The 20,926-nt window shown below is 26.5% G+C and overlaps 1 protein-coding gene across 1 annotated transcript; it reads left to right on the forward strand.

The window, feature by feature from the left end:
• Positions 1-617: 617 nt before the first annotated feature.
• LOC145837692 (Fanconi anemia group I protein-like) lies at positions 618-20,254 on the forward strand. Its single transcript, XM_082945133.1, has 22 exons — positions 618-639; positions 1,557-1,699; positions 1,925-2,049; positions 2,789-2,882; positions 3,946-4,039; positions 4,216-4,407; positions 4,752-4,810; positions 6,177-6,319; positions 6,444-6,576; positions 6,691-6,837; positions 12,546-12,674; positions 14,415-14,523; positions 14,692-14,835; positions 14,954-15,107; positions 15,273-15,407; positions 15,587-15,765; positions 16,073-16,296; positions 16,539-16,689; positions 18,523-18,665; positions 19,035-19,241; positions 19,694-19,876; positions 20,201-20,254. The coding sequence occupies exons 2-22, from the start codon at positions 1,640-1,642 to the stop codon at positions 20,252-20,254; spliced, it is 2,859 nt and encodes a 952-aa protein (XP_082801259.1). The 5' UTR covers positions 618-639; positions 1,557-1,639.
• Positions 20,255-20,926: the final 672 nt, after the last annotated feature.

The raw sequence follows: 20,926 nt of genomic DNA on the forward strand, positions 1-20,926 counted from the left end.
CTGGATTATTCAGTGAATTGAGTATGAAAATGGAAAACAGTATTCAAAAATGAACAATTTTTTGAAGTCTGTTAAAATTTAAAAAAGATAGTTGTTTTATGAAAAAGTCATTTTTAATTCTAAATTTTCGCCTTCCATAATAATTCTGTTATGTTTATTAAAAAACAAAAAAAATATGTGTTCTTAGGGTTTGGTGCACAAAAAAAATCTTTTGGTTATGGAGTTGCATACCATTTGGATAATGTCTTGCCCAGGACAAGATTTTTCCATATTGAGCTTATTGAACTCACAATATATATAATTTCTATATGTTACAAAGTTTTTTGATTTTTTTAAGCCTTACAAACAATCTGGTTACTTAGATTTTTTTTTCAAAATTAAACCAACTTCTTACAAACAAGTAAGAACTTCTTATTATAAATTGTAAAACTATTTTTTGTACAATTATAATTTTCAGAGGTGTGCAGTTGACGACAGAAGAAGAAAATTGTGTTTTTATGAAACTGTATGACCAGTTCACTGTAGTGCCTTTGTCACAGCTGCCATACTTTATAAATGAGTTATTCTGTTTAGCTGAAAACTATAAGAAAAGAACAGAGCAGGTTCTAAATAAAACAATACAACTATTCGAAGATAAAGGTTTTTAGTAAATTTTAATACAGGGCTGCCACAAAGTCAGGTAAAACAAAAAATAAAAAGACAAAAGTCTGGAAAAGGTGGGGGTTTTCGAAAAAAAAGTCAGGAAAAGTCAGAAAATTTGATATAAACATGCTATTTTAAGAAAGTTTATCATCACTAAAAATGAATTTAGCTAATGTTGTTTTCTAAAAACTATTGCTTTTAAAGTTCATCTTTTTTTAAGGTCTAATTTAATTTTTGGAATAAATTAAAATATTTTACAATCTCATGTGTGTATTTACAATGTTGTGAGAGTGAGTTTATTTTTTGTTTTATGGTGTTTAATTACAATTAATTTTACAGAAAACTAAGACGCTGATAAAAAAATAATGCAAGTGATGTTCATTAGGGTAGAACTATGAATACGGCAACCTTTGAGTTTTCAGCTAAACTTTTTTTTGCATTTGAGAAATACCACAAAAACACCATGTGCAATATTTTAGACAATTTGAAGAAACTTTCATTTTGTTAAAATTTGATTTTCTGAAGACCATCCCAATGCAAACTGTATGGTATCCAAAAAATGAGTTTCAGCTGAGATTTTAGCTTGAAGTTTTTTTTTAAGTGTGGCAACTATCACAAAAACACATTGTGCACAATTTAGGACAATTTAAAGAAAGTTTTTTGGTGGTAATTCTTAATCTGATCTTCTTAATTTAAACTGGGAATTTAAGAAAACTTACAAAAAGTGATAAACATTAAAAAAAAAGTCATGAAAAATCAGAATTTTTTTTTCAGCTATATTGTGGTAACCCTGTTAGTAAGTAAGTACTATTTTATCATTCTTTAATGTATATATTATTATTTTTTAATTTATTTAATTTAGTTTTATTCTTACTATAATTGAAAATAGACAAGTTCTTGATATAATAAAACAGAAAAATCAGCAAGTCAAATTAGCTCACAAGTTATTTTAAACGATGCTGACAAACTAGCATGTCAAAGCAAGCTACTAGTTTGCATGAAAAATACAATTAGATACAGTCCAAACATTAGCAAAGCCCTCATAAATTTACTGAAGGTTTGTTCTTTCCTGTAAAAACTACTTCAATTATTTTAAGTTTAGTTTGTTAAATCAATGAATCAAATAAAACCTTCACATTTTAAAATTTCTGTTGAATACTTATGTGTTTTTAGTTTAAAGAAACTTATTTAAGTTTGTAAAAACTGGCTCAAGTTGTAAATTAACCGTTTTTTAAATGTTAGAATTCAGGTGAAGTATTATTTAGCTGTTTTACATGTTAAGGCAGCAAAAGAAGGAATGCTGAAAGAACAACTGACACCATTGCATGTTGCGTTTTGTCTTATTCTTGCTGACACTTCAAGATATAAAGAAGAAGTACAGAATGGATTACGTCAAGTCATTATAAAGTATAAACTATTTATTGTTAATTTTATTTTGGATGTTTATTTAGTTTAACTTCAGTTGTCCGCTAACTAGACCATTTAGAAACATAATGAAAATCTTGAATTTTCAATTTTTAAAATAATATGTATTAGTTACAAACAAACGTGTTGTTCATTTATTATATTCACAGGAAAGAGGTAAAGTTTTTTTTTTTCAAAAATCCTAGTGTAACATTTCCAAGTAGGTTATCTAGTTAGCCTAATAATTTTTTATTGATAATCATCCTAGCAGTAGTTCATACAAAAGTATTTCAGCATTGAATATCAAAGTTTTATTTTTGCAAAAGCATTAAATCTTATTTAAAAGAATCTGATTCCTAAAAGGCGTTTTGGACTTAAGAAATATTTAAATTGATCATATTGATAACAACTAAATATTTAAACTTAGAAAATAATGTGTATTAAGTTATTATTATTAAGTATCAATGTATCAAAAAATGGTTTGTGTATTAGTTTTAAGCCTATACCAAAAAGTCTGCATGATAAATTTTAGCTACTACTGTATAAAGGTAACATAACAAAAATTAGGGTTATTGTAATTAAGTTAAAAAAATTAAAATAGAATATGATGAAACAAGATAAATTAAATTAATTTTTTTTCTAAGTTCAAAAGTTTACTTATAAACCTGCATAACTTTATTTATTATTATTTTAAGTAAATTTTAGGTTTTGATCGTTTTTCAAATTACTTATTTTATTACAGGTATTACAAAACTAAACGCCAACTGATGAAAAATGCCTGGTTAAAATGTTGCTCACAAGCAACTGTAGATCTTGAAAAGTCCTTGTTTCAAGTGGTAAGCAGTCTATCATATTTGGTTGTTATTATTCGGAGTATTTTTTTAATAATAAGTACAAATATAATTTCTCAGTAGATCTCTCTTACGGTTGTTCAACAATTTTTCTGCCATATTGGTGTTGTAGATTTCCTAAAATTCTTAATATTTTGGTTTTGAAGCTTATTGAAATCATATATTTTTTGAATATGTTTTCTTTTTAATAAGATAAATTTAAAAATAAATAATCATGTTCTTAAAAAGATTTTGTAAAATTGTTACAGATAATTTTTAATGTACCTACCTTTTAAAGCTTTTTAAATCCTTAAACCTTAAAAGTGAACTACTTTAATTTCAGGAATACTAAGTATATCAGGGTTGCCACTTTATCTGGAAAAACCTGGAAATACCTAGAATTTGACAATTTCGGTAAAAAGTACCTGGAAAAACCTGGAATTGGAGAATTTTTGAAAAAACATGGAAAAACCTGGAATTTTTAGCAATTTTAACATATTCAGTAGTAAAATTTCAATTTGACACAAATTATCTACCATATAGATAAAAACTTTTTGTCACCATCGAAAATTTTTTTTATTAAAAACCACATTTAAAATAGCTTTACAGTATCTTTTCAATGTTTTATACTATAAAACACAGTTTCTTACCTAAAACTTAACTTTAAATTAAAAACATTTATGGTTTCGAAACCATAAATTGCACTTCTACGACTTAAAAATGAGCATTATTATTTTAATCATAGTATTTAAAAATCTTTTTCAACCCAATTCTAATTTACGGACTGATTTAGTTTTTTTTTTTTGCCAAGCTGATGTGGAGAAAAAGCTGAGAAAAAAAAAACAGTTTTGATGTTTATTGGTTATGTAGCTTAAAAATATTAAGCAAGTAATTTCGCGTAAAAAATAGTTTCAGAATTAAGTATATTTACGAACTAAAAAAAGTCAACATTAACTAGTGTTTAGTTTTATATTGCTTGGAATATGGAACTTAGTTAAATGAACTATTTATATATAATATTTATACATTTTCACCCAAAAAAAAATTAAAAGAAGGGCTTGTTTTACAGGTTGAAAATACAAAGTATAAAGAATGGACTACAGTACAAAATCAACTTATTGAGTTATGCTTTATTGTTCTGTCTCACTATTCTGCAAAAACTAGTTAGTTTTTTCAATAACATATATCCAATTTAAAAAAGTTCTATATTACTACTTTATGTCTATTTTATAACGTAACAAAGTTTTTTTAGCAATATTTTATAGTTACTTATTTTTTATAGTTTTAAATGTTTTTCAGCAATAATTTTTACCTAGTTGCAATTGCAACCATTTTTTAGATCCTTTTTCGAAACAAGATCTTCCAAGGGAATTAAAAAGGTGTGCATCTTCTGATCAAGACGCATGTGACCTTTCAATAAAAATACTTGCATCCATTTTTAAAACAACAGACGAGGCACAACGCCACATTCAAAATTATGTTCTCATGCAGATACACATGAGCAAAGAATCTCCTGCTCATAACTACATATGTTAGTTTTTATGACTTCAAAGTTAATCACTACTCTTTGAAATTAAATGAATAACTTTAAGAAATAATATATTTTGTTACTACTATGAAATTTTTAGAATTCAATCTTTAACAATATTTGTTTTTAGTTTTTTACTTTTACTAAACTTTTACAATTTTCTCATAAACTCAGTTTTTTATCCCTCAAACTGGCTTTTTTGTTTTAAATAAAGGCAACTTTATTTTAAGCGTAGTTAAGAGAACTAAAAAAAAATCTATCAGTCATATTTATTTTTATCGAGTGTAATAACCTTGATGAATTTTAAAATGTTTTATTTTTGCGCTTATTCTTGTTTAAATGTTTAGCAATCCTGAAAGCTATGGTCAAAGTCTATCCGCAGTTTCTGAATAAAAGTTACAATGAGGTTAATTAAGTTATTTTTAAAATTAATGATGCAAAATTTACTGTTGTTTTAACTAAGTTTATTTATGTTTTCAATTACTACTTAACTTTAAAAAATACTTCAAATATTTATATATTTTATACTAATAATGTAATTTTTTAGTTTTAAATTTCTTATGATTTTCAAATAAAATTTGAATTTTTAATTTAGTCAGAAGTAGAGTCGTACAATATGTATTTAATAGTTTTAGCTATATTTTAAGTCTGAAAATTATTTTATTTGAAGTACAACACATTTGTTATCATACTAAATGTCTTTAATAAAAAAAAAAAGAAACAATTTATCAATAACAGTTTTTTTCAACTTTAACCTAAGGCAGTGGTCGGCACGGTGTACACTGGTGCACACTAGTGTACATGAAATTTATTTTAGGGTGCACGAGACCTTTGGGGTGCATGAAACTTATTTTGGTGTACATAATTTTTTTTTAGTGCAGAAACTAAATTAAAGTTTTTTTTTTTTTAATTTTTCTACATTTAAGACAAATTTAGCCTTGATATCTAATTGACCATTTCGTTGTTAATAAAACGACCATTGTTGTACTCTCCTAGTTCTATTTTGTTACATTATGTAAAAATCTTCCACCCTTAGCCGCCCAAAGAAAAACCGAAATGAGCAAACCTCATAGATTCTTAAAACAAAATAAACGGTTAGTGTTCTATTAAGTTTTTATTTTATTAAATTTTATTGTTTAAAAGCGTTTTGCTACATTAAAAATATTTTATTTAGTATTTTAGACCTGGGTGATACAAGTAAAGTATTTTTGTAAAAATTATATCATCGATATTAAAAGTTTATTGAAATGGATAGGGTAAACTGGTAAATTTAAAGTTGGCGTGAAAAAATTAACTGGGTGTTACCGAATTATTAGCAAAAAAAAAAACGATTAAAATACATATTCTTAAACACTAGCGGCGCTAAAGAACGCAAAACGGGGTGCATAAAATTTTAATTTTGTGATTTAGGGTTCACGGATTCGAAGTAGCGTGCCGACCACTGACCTAAGGTATAAAGTTGTATATTTTTAAAAACATTTTAAACCATGTTGTTAAAAAAATTCGTGTTTGTCTAGCGGCACATGAAAGTCCAGGTTTGGATAATTTTCGCTGATGTTTTCTGTTTGATAGTATCTAATTACCTCTCTTCTTTCTAGAAATTTAATGATAATTTATTTTCGTTGTAGTTATTTTTTTAATAACTTGTGAAACACAAGAAAAAAAGGCTTCTAGTTAAAGAAAAAACTACACTGTACTAAATTTACTCAAGTTGTTTATTTACTTTATAAAAAATCGCTGTGTAAATAGGTTAAATATCTTTATTTTCGTAGCTAAGGTCTACAATAGAAGACTTGCCAAAGATGCATTCTAGCAATGCAATAAAGTTTGTTTCATCTCTTATGCCGTTTGTTCGTAGCAATCAGAATTTTAGAGATGCCCTCATACTTGTGCTACGGAAATCAATCAACTCTAAGTTTGTTAAATGGTGGTGTTACTCAAAAAATACAAAAATTAAACATAAAGAGCTGTTCAGCTTGTTTTTTATAAATACTATTTAAAAAAAATAAAACATATTTTTAGATAAATACATGTAACAGATCTCTAACACCTCAATTGACAGCCTTGTACGGATTTTTTAACTTGTTACGGTCGTTTCCACTGGACACCAAAGTCTCATTCAGTCAAGTTGCAAGTCAGTCTTCCCAATCTATTTTCTCTGCAGCATCACAAGTCAGTTTATCATATTTCCTCCATTTTTTCAACACATTTTAATCTATAGCTACAACTTGGTAGTTATATTAAACTTTGAATTGATTTTGACACAATTTTTTTTTTGTCTTTTAGTACTCGAGTGATTTTTTTTCACCTGGCTCGCAAAGTAGGCAAAAAGTGAGCAACGAATTTTTTTGTTTGGAAATACTTCAAGTAATGAGAAGATGTTTACAGCAAAAAATTGAAATAAGAAGAGAGTTTTACAGTGGAATTTGCTGGGTTACTTCGAAAAATAAACCTTTGTTGACTACAGTCACGGAAACTTTACTTCAACAGTTTAAGTTTGTTTATTAATACATTTTATTAAAATTTAGACATATTTAATTGACCTGTCTAAACTGATTGGAAGGTATGTTGTTTAACATACTAAAATTAAGAGTAAGAGTGAATTAGTTGAGAGTAGGAGTGAATATTTCAAACAAGTTGATGCGAAACTACCACTGGTTAAATTTTAAATTCTAAAGTAGGGGTAGGCATCGTGCGGGCAGGATCCAACCCGCCTACAAAAGTCTTTAGCCCGCGATGTACTTTTTAGCTTGTAAACATCCTTAACAAATTGAATAAAGTTATACTTTTTATTAAGAGTGTTTTTTTTTTTTTTAGAATTTTAGTACATAGTAGTGCTTATTTAATGATCTTTTTATTTGATTATTACTTTTAGAGAGAATTTTGAAATTTTATTTACAGTTTCTCATAATTACGCGGCCAGTAAAAATATTTTTGACAAGTTATTTTACTTGTAAATCTGACCCTGCGACTAAAATATTTACCCACCCTACCTATAGAACAAAATGTAAGTTACTTTAAACTAAGTATAAGAGTATAAATTAATGCTTAAAATTTAGTATAAAACTATAAATTAAACTTGTACACTGTTTTTAAGATACAAACGATGATCATTAAACTTTTAATCGTAACGGATTTAATTAAAATATTAAATAGATAACACACTTAAAGGCATTTTTAGTTAAATTTTTTTATACTTTAAAAATATTAAACAACAAATAATATAAGTATTAAGGTATGTACAGGGACGGGTAAAATATGCACGAAGGTATACTTATGCACAAATACTTTTTTGCACGATGGGAAATTTTTGCACGAGAGTAAAAAAAATATACATAAAAAAGAAGAAGATTAATTAATAAAAAAAAACAAAAAAAAAAAAAAGTTACTGACCAAAGGTTAGGGGTAAAAGTGATAGTAAATATTTAAAAAAAAAATAACTAAAAAAAAAAAGAAAAAAAAAGTTAAATAATAAAAAAAAAAAACAAAGTTACCGACCGAAGGAAAGGGTTAGGGTAACAGTGATAGAAAAAAGTATATATATACCTAATAAAAATGATTAGTAAAAAAAAGAATAGAAGATGAAAATTGTTTAAAAAATAAATTATAAAAAACCAACTAAAAATAACTGACAGAGGGTGTAGGGTAATAGTGATAATAAAAAAAATTTTTGTACTTTATTAAAGTTCTCGACTTAATGATAAGGAGAATGATTAATTCAAATTTTAAGTTTTACTAAGAAAACAATGTATCACTCGTTTGAATTAATTCAAACGAGATCATCAGTTATATTAGTAAAAACGAGTAAAACATTGTTTTATTGAAATAATTTAAAAATTTGAAGTAAAAAATAAATTAATTATACTTAATAAAATAGTAAAAAACAAAAAAAAATCCAATACGTGCAAAAGTGTCTTCGTTCAAAAGTAACCCTTCGTCAGGGTTGCCACAAGGTCAGCAAAATCAAGAAAATTCAGGAAAAACTAAAAAAAAGACAAAAGTCAGGAAAAAATGGGGGTTATTCAAAAAAGTCAGGAAATTTGACTAAATTTTAAAAAATGTTAGATTTTGTCTCTTTAAATTAACTTACAAAATTCCTTATTTTTTAAAGCCTTCAAGTGGTAAAAAAAAGTAAAAATTCTCTAAAGTCAGACTAAAAATGCAAAATTTTTCTAGAAATTTACAAAATTAAAAATTTTTCAATGCCTTCATCTGTTAAAAATGAGTAAAATAATCTTTATAAAACTGCAATTTTTATTATTAATGTATTGAACAGAACGGTCAAATATGCACGAAGACTTTTTGCACGAAAAAAATTATTAAAAAAATAAATTAATTAAAAAAAAAAAAACTTGTGCAAAAGTGTCCCTACGGGGATATTTGACTCCTACCTATTGAACAGATACCCTACTTGAACAAGCACTTTTTCTATGCTTTTTAGTTTAATAATATGTGGCAAGGACACTTCCATAGTGAAATTGTGATGTATACACAAAAGTTTATCTTGCAGAATTTTTAAATAAAAATGTTTTTGTTCAAGTAAAAAGTTAAGTTCTTTTTAATTAGGCACTAAGTTTAGTATTCTATGTAACAACAAGTTTATGTTTATACTTTACCTCTATATAATTTTTTTAAGTTGTTTAAATTTGCAAAATAAGTTATAAGCAGGGTTGCCACTCGGTCAAGAAAAGTCAGGAAATCAGGAAAAGTCAGGATAAATTTAAAAAAATGACAAAAGTCAGGAAAAGTCAGGAAAAAATGGGTGGTTTTGAAAAAAAGTCAGGAAAAGTCAGGAAATTTGATAAAATTTAAAAAAAAAGTCAGATTTTGTCAGTTTAAATTTACAAAATTCCTTGTTATCCAAAGCCTTCAAATGGTAAAAGTTAATTAAAAGTCCTTTAAAGTAAGAAAAAAGTTCAAAAATTTTCCTAGAAATTTACAAAAACATTTAATTTTGTTTCCAATGCCTTCACCTGGTATAAATTAGTAAAATATTCTTTATAAAACTGCAAAAATTTCCTATTAACATATTGAACAAGTACCCTACTTGAACATACTTTGTATACTTTTTAGTATTGATGATCTGTAGCAAGGACACTTTCATAGTAAAACTGTGATATATACACAAAAGTTTATCTAGCATAATTTTAGAATCAAAGTGTTTTTGTTTAAGTAAATAATTGAATTTATTATAACTAAGCAGTTAGTTTAGTATTTTATGTAACAGGTTAATGTGTATACTTTACCTCTTTATAATTTTTTCAAAGTTATATAATTTATAAAATAAGTTATAAGAGAGGTATATGCCAAGATTAAGTTAACTTATTACTTGTATTTTTGGTAGAAAAACTTAAGTTTTTAAAGTAAATAAGAGTATATTTATTTGTTACAAATTTTATACTAAATGATAAGAGGAAATATTTTATACAACAGATATATAGTTTACTTTTTTATGTCTTTTTTTACAGTTACTTAAGTATATTCTTTTTTAATTGATTTTTAATTTAAGGTTTTTATATTAAATAGTTTGGGTATTTTTTTTTAAACTAAGTGAACAATTTATATAAGTAAAACATGTTTTAAGTAAATAGGTTGTTTTACAACTTATATGCTAAGTCTGAGTAATGTTTACTTTTTTAGTTACATAAATAGCTTATTATTTGTGTAGAGTAAATTTAATTTTCGTATTAAAGTGTTAGATTAGAATTATTTGTACAGAAAACTATTACTTTATGTATTGGGTTTTCAAACTCAGACTAACCATTGTTATTTTGTTATTGCTAATTTATAGTTATTTTGTCATTAGCCTATTGTTGCTTTTATGCATCAGAACATTTTGTGCTTGGTAATTAAATTGCTATGTATCTTTATGAAAGACGGGGTAGTTTTGAACCTCACCCTTCCCAAGTTATTCAAGATTGAATTGAATGTTCAAGCTTCCCTGAAATCTGCCCTTGATCCTGGTTGTGCAGCAACCAATTTGCTTTCAAATTTGAGGAAAAAAGACCTAGTTGAGGAACAAAAGATCTTAGATTTTAATAAAGAATGTAGAATGTAGTAAAACTGTTGTTTTTAACCTGTATTGAAATAAGATTGAAAGCTTTATATAGTTATAAGTGTTAGATTATGTATTTTAGAATAAGTTTAGTTCAAGAGTTTGATTTAAAAAAGTCAGGAAAGTTTTAGTAAAAAGTCAGGAAAAGTCAGGAAATTTTACTCAGCTTGATCAGTGGCAACCATGTATAAGAGAGGTATATGCCGTGGTTAAATTTACTTATTTGTATTATTTTGTAGAATAAGTGAACTTTTTCAAATGAATAAGAGTATACTTTTTTGTTACAAATTTTATACTAAATGATAAAAGGAAATATAAGATTAAAAGTTTTATATAGCTACAAAAGTTTGATTATTTGTTTTAGAATAAGTTTAAGTTAAGAATTTGATTATGATAAGTCAGGATATTTTTCTCAGCTTGATTTGTGGCAACCATGCTTCGTGCAAAAGTATCCCTTCGTGCATGTTAGACTCCTACCCATGTAGTACCCTAATTATTTTGAAAAATTTCAGTGTTCAAAAGTTTTATAAATTAAGAAAGTATAAAACATAATAATTAACTCTAAACATAAAAAAAACAATAAAAAAACCAAATAAAAATACTAATAGTGTAAAAGTAGAGATTAATATAGTTTAAAATACAAGTATTTAAATATACAAATTCTATCGTACTTAAAGAGTCTTTATACACACTAGAGAGAAGTTATTATTATTTCAAATAAAAATTGCTTTAGTGTCTAGATTTTCTATTCTTAAGTTTCTTATAGGTTTTAGTAGAGTTTTTGTACTCGCAAAAGCTGTGTAAAGTACTTGATTTCTCTATGAACTAATAACAAAGTTCTACGGTGTTTTTCGTGGTACAGGTATTTTTTCATATCTCTGTAGAGCTGTGTTATTAGTTGAGCTTTGAGAAATGCAATCAAAAAATCTAATTTAATAAATCAAGTAGTTTAGAAAGTATTGTACAACTTATATGTTTTGATATTATTTAAATTTGAACTGTATTATTGTAAACGACGAAGTATATATATTTTACTTAAAAAATAATTGCTCACTTTTTAGCTGTCTAGTAGTTTTGCTATGAGTTATGAAATCGTTTGTAATGAGCAATCTTAATAACTTTTTGACTGTATCTAAGTATTTATTTTAAAATACTTTCCATTGATTTAGCTGTACAAATATCGTTTTTTTAAGGACTTACTATGACCCACAAAATGACAAAACAAGTTTGAACATAATATCCTGTATTAATATTGAAGGAAAAGTTTGTTTAAAAGAGCCCCTACCTGTCTTGATGTCATCACTATCTATATGTCTATGCCAAGTAAAGTTTTAAAATAACGTTTTATATATATATAATAAAATGTTTTCTACTAAATTATCAGCCTAATTATATTTACCTTTTAACTAATGTTGAAGACAATAACCATTTTTTTAAATTTTAACAGTGATTAGTATAATGATTACTTTCACTTCATGAATTCGTTGACTGTAATTTGTTTCGAAAATGTTAAAACTTGTTTTATACAATTGAAACTTACAACTTTAACAAATTTTTTTATAACAATCATTAAATGTTTAATTTAATGAATTTAGTATAGTTTATTTTGTTTAAAAAAAAGGGTAAAATTAAATTGAAAGTATTATCAGCTAGATGGTAGTATATAGATAACGAATAAAATAAATAAACTTTTACAATAAATACCAATAATATAATTTTTCGTAATATATTTTTACTAGATTATACTAACCAGATAAAACTAAATTGATAGATATTTAGGCATATTTTCGGTTATACAAATAAAAATTCATAACAGCTTTTAAAGTTTTCGCACATCTAATCAAGTTTTATTTATCTTGTAATTGTTAACTATTCTTCTAAACTTATTAAATCAAGTAATGAACTAATGCAAAAACAAAGTTCTCGTAAGTGTTCCCCATATAATTTTTAATTAAAGTCGTTAAAATAGATAAAAAATATTGTATTATGTGTACAGCAACAACTCAAACTTACTGTTTATACAATTTAAGTTTACTTTAAAAGTGTTTTGGAAAGTTTTTACTACTTACAAACTTTTATTTTTTAGCTTAAACAAGAACCTGACGATTCAAACGATTGTGGTGGTGGCGTGCAATTTACAACAAATAAAATTACAAACTACTTCGTTGAACTTATTCCGAAATTCAAGAACTGTGAAGTTGAAGACTTTGGTTTAGTGAGTCTTTTGAACAATTTTATTTAAACTTGAATTGAATAATATATGTTTTTAACAAGCTTAGTAATCAGTTTACGAAAAACATATTTTAATATAAAAACTCAATTTACGTTAAAATTCTTTTCTTTTCATTGGTGATCCGACCTTTTTTTCTAAGGCACTGATAAGTCTGGATCTTGATTTCAGAAAAAGACCCTGATCCAGTCAATTGTATAACTCAAGAGTCATTTTTTTTAACAAAACGTGTACAACCTTAAAATTATCCCACTAGTTTTAAAACAAAATGACCCCTGAAAAGACGCAAGCATCATCGGCAAACTACAGCCAATAAAGGATAAAAGTGCGGCTCGCCAGCATTATAGACTTTGAAACTTACACTAATTATTTTGGGGTTTAAATAAAAAGTAAAAAAAAAGTCTCAGGTAAAGTTCATGAGAGATTAAAAAAAAACTAGCGTTATAACTAATACTACAACTGCGGCCCGCGAAGATTTTTTTTTCAAAACTTAGCTCGAAACTATTAAATGCCTGCCGACCTTTGCTTTAAGCAGAAAATAAAACACTAACTAATCTACAGTATTAGTAGTTGACTTAAGAGTTAATTGACAAGTATTGTAATTGATATTGTTAAAGTTTACAAATATTTATAAACAACTTTTGTTTGCTGTAGAAGTTTCGAAAGCATTTTATAAAAAATCCAACGGTAAGGGTTGAACTTGTAAATTATTTTCTAATCAGATAACTTTTGTATACTTTATGAATTTAAAAAAAAGTGATTAGCAGCTTAAGCCTCATAAAAATATAAAAGGTCTTTCGCGGGCTAGTTTCGTTAAAAAAGGTCTTCAAAGGCCACCGTGATTTCACTAAAAAAGATAAAAATTTTAAGCTTGTAAAATATAACCAATTAATAGGATTTGCTGTTTACTGAAAATTAAAATAAGAGCACATTAGTAAACCATTTTTATAAAATAATCTATTTTAAATTGCTTTAATAACTTGTTTTAAGCTAAAAATTACTCTGAGGGTTGGAGATTTCTGCTTGACGGGCCATAGTTTTCTGACCCCTGTTCTATAACAAAACAGAATAAATTAAAAATGAATTAACCACAAGTTACCTTTTTTAACTTATTTCATTATTAGCTAGAATTATAGTGATGAGTTAAAACAAAATAATATTTGGAGTATAGTTTAACATTAGTTAATTTATAAAGGTTAAATTACCTTGATCATACCGTATCCTAATTTTTGGTCCGTCAGTTCACTTTTTTTATCTAGTTAAAACACACTTTTTCATCGTTTTACAGAATTGTTGCAAAGTACATACCATTTGATATGTATTGTTTTTAATTGAGTTAAAAGTAAAATTTTTTTTTCAGGAAAAATCTAAAGATTGTACATCAACAAAACAAATTATTCTGTTATCTTTAGTTATTGGAATTTATCAAACACTACTAGAATTTAATTTCATGCAAAATTGCATTGAGTTAGTGTTTTGTTTTTTCAGTTTTGCAAACCTTTTTTTTTCTGAGTTAAGTTAAAGTTAGCTCTTAAAAACTTAGTCTAATCTATATTATGATATATTAAGGTAATTTTATAGTAATATATTGCGGTCAGTATGTTTTTATAGCTTGTTTGGTTTTCAACTGATTCTAACAATTGTTTTATGCAGAACTTAATATATATAAAATGTTGTAGTGAAACAAGTTGTGAAAACCAAAAAACTCTTGCTAAAAACTGGAAGGTTTATTACGACATGTTGAAAAATATCAAAAACTGTAAAGTTGTGACCAGCAGTTTGTCTTGGCAAATTAGTTGCTACTCACTTTTTTATATTTCCGTAGCTTTAGACCGTTAGTTTTTACATTAATATTTTTTAATACCTTTCAATTTTAGATATTGTAATTATGTTTTGATATAAAATTTACAGCTAGATAAACTCAACTTTTTTGTTTGCTATCTAAGTATTAGTCCAATAAAATTAAAATACAAAGTTTAGTTTAAGTCAAATAACTAAATAGGAACTTTCTACACCATACCAAAAGATTACGAAGATGCGTCTGATTTGCTGAAAAGTGATCATTCATTTATGAATTATTTGTGGACGTCAACACACCAAGCTGTTTATTTTGTCAGGGAACATGGTTATCACACTGGTGTTGGTGGTTGGTTTTTCTGCAAGATGCTGTCATTTATATATTTATATGAAGTAGTGCACAGTATAACCTTAATATGTTTTTTTTTTTGAAAGTTCTCAAAAGTAGCTCAAAATTAATATATTAGATCTTGACAAGAAAGAATTGCTCAACAAAGTAAAGCTTATTGCAAGGGCATCACTTCATTTCTTTATGGTAGAAAAAAATAACAGTGAAAACGTTACTTACTGCAACCAGGCCGTTGAAGTATTTAATCTCTGTTTAAACTATATAAATGACTGGTATGATTTGTTTGTAACTTTTTTTTTGTGATAAATTATGTTGTTTTATCGAGTTCCGTCAACTTAAAATGATCATTCTACCAATAAATTTGATGGAGTTGTTGTAAAGGCTGAATTATTTTTTATTTAAAATGACATTCTAGTATAAAATTTGTTTTTTCTAAGGCGTCGTAATGATCTAGATGAATTCATAAGTTTTACTTGTGGTGATGGAGATGACAATGAAAGTGAAGACATAATAAGCACCCAGCATAAAAAGAAAATTAACGCCAAAGAGCTTTCATTTACTCTAGTCCAAAGGTTTTAACAAGTTTCAAAGTGTTTTCTCATCAGGATTTGTGCTGTAGACTTTATAACAGTTTTAATTGACATAAATAACATAAACTGCATATTGTACTGTAGATAATACTTGTTTATTAATTTTTGATAGCTTTCTTCCAAAGTACGAATTGGGGCTTAACTATCTACATTAATAACAGAGTACAGCGTGTAGTGATTGGTTTAGTCCAGGACAATATGCAGTCGGCTGGTTACCGAAAAATGGTGACGGCGTGTGCAGCTCTGTTAGACACAGTTTGCCGTGTAATGTTAGACCAGCATCCAAAAATAAACGAAAATGTTTTTGAATGGTGGCTTAAAGTTTGCCAAATGAAAATAGGTTTGATTTTAAGATTTAAAAAGTATTTTGAAGATAATTTATAACTTTTGGGTGTTTATTTTATACATACTACTCTGATAATTTTCTGCTGCCCCAACTTGGCATTTAAATTGCCTAAAATATATTGTCTTTATCATATTAAAGTGTAGATTATATTATAAATACAAAAAAAATACTATGTAACACTTTATTATGCGCGATAGCTTTATTGAAAGTACTTTGCTCCCTTATGACCTCATCACGCGTCGATACTGCTTATTAGATATAAATGTAGAAAGCACACTTAGATCTAATATTTTATAAACAGATGATACCAACTGTGGAAAGCACATCATGACATCACTACTCGACACTGCCAGCTCAACCACGTCGATAATGGATACGACGTCACAATATGAAGACGTTCTGTCGTCACTGTGCATGCACTACCACTCGGTGGCTGGCAGCGTTGACAGCATTCCCGATGAAGATTCGGAGGAGAAATCAGGACCTTACGAAATCATTAATAGCAGCAACGCTGACCAACTGGTGGTTAGTTTATTTTGATAAAAAAATGTGATTAAAAAGTATTTTACTGTTTTAAAAAATAAGTTGTTTTTCATCATGTAAATTAATAACAATACATACTTAGTTTGTACTTATTAAGTTTGTAAACTTTAAACATTAAAAAGTTTTAACTATTTTCTACAACAGTTATATTTTTTTAACTAAAAATCAACGTTGCGTAAAACAGGTAAGTTGATAAACAGTTTGATAAGCTTGTATTTTAACAGGCGATAGTTGCAAAGCATGTAGAACGCTTCTTTTTAGACTTAGACTGGATGGTCCAGCAAGTTAGAGGCCAGTACAGCGGTACTTGCGATAAAAATCACACAAGGTTATTGTCTACCAGTAACTTACATGGAAAATTGAGAAAAACTGAAGGTTAGTATTATCAAAATAAGTTTTTTATTAGTTATTAGTGTTTGTTAAAATTATGCGAACATCTTGAAATGTACATTTTAGTTTTTGTATTAAAACGTACATTTAAGGCCATAGGGGGGTCCAACATTTTTTTTTACTAAAATTAAGTTTGGCTTTTATATGAAAGCTTAAAGTACAAACTATAAGCCAGTTTTTATATAATTCAAAAATATCATTTAACTTTTGAGTTTTTAATTTTTTGTAAAAATTTTCGAATATAAACGTATGGACCGCAAATTTTTCGGGGTCAATTTTCTCGGAAATTTTAAAATTCACTAAAAATCTATCTTCTTCTTCATTTTTCAAGCAATCTTCTTCAAATTTTCAGGATACGTTCCTTATAATAAAAGGAAAATACGATACTTTAGAATTTTAGTAATTTAAAAAAATAAAAACTTTATCACAAAAATTAAAAAAAAAAGTGTTTTTTTTTCAAAAAAAAACATATTTTTACAATTTTTTTTTTAATTCCCAAGTAACGTTTTTTGTTATTATATAAAGATTAGACTGTGAAAGTTTGAAGAAAATTGCTTGAAAAATGTAGGAGGAGATAGATTTTAAATGAAATAGTCTTTTTTCGCTGTTTTAGTTTTCCCTTCCCATAGGGAACCTATTATGCGGCCCGACTTTGACTGGTCATATCTCAAAAAATAATTTGAAGTTTTTTAAAACAATAAAAAGCATTTTAAAGCTTAGAAAAAACTCTATAAAATAAGATCAACTTGTAAAAAACATGGTTTATCCCCTCCCCCCTATGGCCTTAACGATTTTTTTGCATACAGTAGACTACCGCTTAAGTACGCAAATTGAACCCGACCAAAAAGTGCGTACTTAGCACGGGTAGTGCGTACTTTTTGACGACATAGTACAATATGAAATTTAGTTGTTTATTTTCTTTTTTACAACTAGCCTCCAAATAACTAAGCCAAATAAACAAGTCTTTTTTATTTAAAATAACATTTAATACATAATTCTAATCTGCAAAATTTTTTAATAGATTTTAAAATGATTTATTTTTTCTATAAAAAGTTTCTACATAATTAATACAAACATTTAATATAGAAAGTCAATGTCAGTCAATGATATAAAAAAGAAAATTAAACGATACATTCCATATTTTGTTTTGTTAGAGGGAAACTACCAAACTACATTGTGTTTACCAAACATATTCAAAACATCAATGTGTGTACATTTAAATTAAATTATGACTTAACTATGTTGTATTTGTAGGTATTTTTAACTTTTTCATCTAGATTTATTTATTTTATAGCATTACAGCTCAAATATCATTATTTTTTTCACTTTTCTGCAACCACTACATAAGTATTTAGTTTATTAACATAAATAACAGGAATGTCACAATCTTAGGCCACTTAGACTACTCAAGATTACCCACCCTAGTTTAAAAGTTGTGAAAGTCTCAGGCTAACTCAGCAAGTTGGCCATTCTACCTGGAAACATTGAATAATCTGGATAAAATAATACATAAAAAAAAAAGATTTTTTTTGTCTTTCTGGATAAGTGCGTACTAAAAAAAGTGCGTACTTAAGCGGTAGTCTACTGTAATTTTAACAAACATAAATAACTAATGAAAAACTTATGTTTTTACTCAAGTAGTTTGAAAGGGTTAAAGTGATAATTTTTTATTATATAGTGTTTAAGTCTTGTTACATGTGAATTAAATTGTTTTTTCGAACCTTAATATGTACTTTGTCAATATATAAGACTGTTGGCCTTTTGTTCGATAACTTTACTATATTAGTTAGATAGTTTTATAAGTGACGTTCATTACAGAGGAAATGAGCATAAAGTGTTTGAAGGTTTCTGGTGGATTGTTACATTTGTGTTCATCTTCTGCTAAAGAGCCTGCAACAATCGACTGCATCTTACAAACTATAACTTCGGCTTTCAAGTTCTATAATAACTTTACTAAATTTGTTGGTATTTTGTATTTTTAAATAGTTTAATGATGAATATATGCTTTTTTCTGCAATGAAGCATCTTAATATTTTAAAAGAATAGTTAGTTCGTTAAAACGCTTTTGATTATTTATTATAGTGAAAATAAAGTAAAGTGATTCTAAAAAAATGTAATGCATAAAGTAATTGAGAAAAAAATAAATTTAAACTGAACTAAATCTATAATGAACTAAATAGCTCCATAAAGGATATAAGCTAATTTTTTTTTTCACATACTTATTTATATGTTCTAATAAAGTTCATTGAAATTAATAAGGTATGATTTTTTAAAGAAGATTAGTTACAAAGTTACTATTTTTGTTTTAACATGATATAAACGGTTTTCAGTTTTCATGGAAGTTCAGTCAAGGTTTCAGTTCTACTTACGACGGAGGAGTTCCTGTTAAGTTTAAAAAACTCATCAGGTTTATCGGTGCCGAGTTGAAACCGCCTCTGTACGATTTCATAATTCACGCTGACTCTAACCAGACTGAACGTCTTGAAAATACCAGACAAAACAAAAAGAAAGACTCGAAATCTTTTGCTTCAGGAAAAGTAAGTTTTGATAACAACTAAATAAAAAGCGAATTTTAGTTGAAACATGCAATAAGCATTCTACAAGCTTATGTTAATTAATTTTATATAAAGTTTGAAATATCGCTCTTGTTAATAAAAACTAAACATAAACGTCTGCAGTATTTTATTGAAGATTTAAAAAAGGTTGTCAAGCATTATATAAAAACATATCATCTTTTATACATTCATATTGACAATCTCAAAAATTTTGCGTTTATTATATTTTATATGTTTTTTATCTACTATTGTAAGTAATTTAATTTATTACACAGCATAAAGTACTGTTTCTTAAACAATAAATATTAGCTTATATTGCTGATTTAACTGGTATCTACGAACCCTTATTAAATTAAGTTACTGTCATTTAAACCACTACTTACATAATATTATATCCAAATTCGTTCAAAAAATTATAAAGTAATATGGTGCAGGCAAAGGTATTAAGGGAAGGCAAGTTCTTGTCACAGCTTATCTACTCGATAGAGCAGCATGAACACACTCTAATAAGTCTTGGAAGGAAAGTAAAAATTGATCTTATGAAGGGACATCATCTGCCAACAAGTAGAGACTTCAGAATTAGAAATGACCTTTTACAAACTGCCCTTGCAGAACAGGTTAGATTAATAAACTGAGCAAACCTGTGCTGTAATCTTATTTATTATAAAAATTTTGAATAATTAAATGTGTTGCGTTTTCTAAAGAAATTCAAAAATTATTTATGTATCATAACTATGAACATCTTGAACTGCGAAACAAGTAGTTATGTCATAAAATTTCTAGTTTTCTTTAAATAAATTGATTATTTTAGTATTAAATGTTTAGTATTAGTAAGTTTTACATCATTTATGTTCTTATTTTGTTGCTTAGCTTGATCATTTGCAACCGATTTAGACTGTATTGTAAATTATACTGATTAATATAAACAATATTGAAAACAGAGTGATGAAAGTTGTTCGCCAAGCTTAAAAAAGCAAAAACTTGATGAAGAATAGAATAAATTACTGGTTTTTATACTTAACGTAGTAACTAATTTCATATAAATTGTTTGAGAAAATATATACTTTTAATTCATTAAATCGTTCTAAAACCAGTTATTTTTGTAGTCAGTTATAACTTTTTATTATGCTTTTCGACATTCTTTGACAACTTATTTCTTTTAAAATTATAGTCTAGTAATTTTGTTCTAGTATAATCTGAATTGTTTTTATTTAAATTTCTGTTACTTAAATGTACAATAAAAAGTATAAAACTATGTATGTTTTTTTCAATTAACTTTGTTCATGATTGACACTTATGATAGAACTTCAGCTATCTCTTACTTTTGTAATACTGTAAATCGCGAATTATATAAAACAAGACAAAAGTTGTAAATAAAAACCATGAAAACAACACAAAAATAGTATACATTACGTCTGCGTATCATTATCACCATCTAAAATGACTAATATTTAGATTTTTTTGAACTCATTTTCTAATTTTATACTCTGTTTTTGAAGTAGTTATCTTTTTTAGGAAACCTTTAAACTGTGTTACTAGTTTAACAAAGTACGTCAGTTTAAAAATCAAGTACTTCAAAAAATTATTGTTGGTAAGTATTATACATATTTACTTTCTTAGCCAAAAATTTATACTTGTATTTTAATCATCGTGTCAAGTTAAAACTG

The sequence above is a fragment of the Thalia democratica genome, chromosome 1 (assembly GCF_965202585.1).
Source record: "Thalia democratica chromosome 1, ktThaDemo2.hap1.1, whole genome shotgun sequence".
Classification (NCBI taxonomy): Eukaryota; Metazoa; Chordata; class Thaliacea; order Salpida; family Salpidae; genus Thalia; species Thalia democratica.

Excerpts from the sequence above, each read along its gene's own strand:
- LOC145837692 (XM_082945133.1), top strand. The coding sequence starts at position 1,640 with ATGAAAAATACAATTAGATACAGTCCAAACATTAGCAAAGCCCTCATA. Across the intron at positions 15,408-15,586 it reads TCATTTACTCTAGTCCAAAG|AGTACAGCGTGTAGTGATTG; the intron begins GTTTTAACAAGT and ends CATTAATAACAG. Across the intron at positions 15,766-16,072 it reads AGTTTGCCAAATGAAAATAG|ATGATACCAACTGTGGAAAG; the intron begins GTTTGATTTTAA and ends TTTTATAAACAG.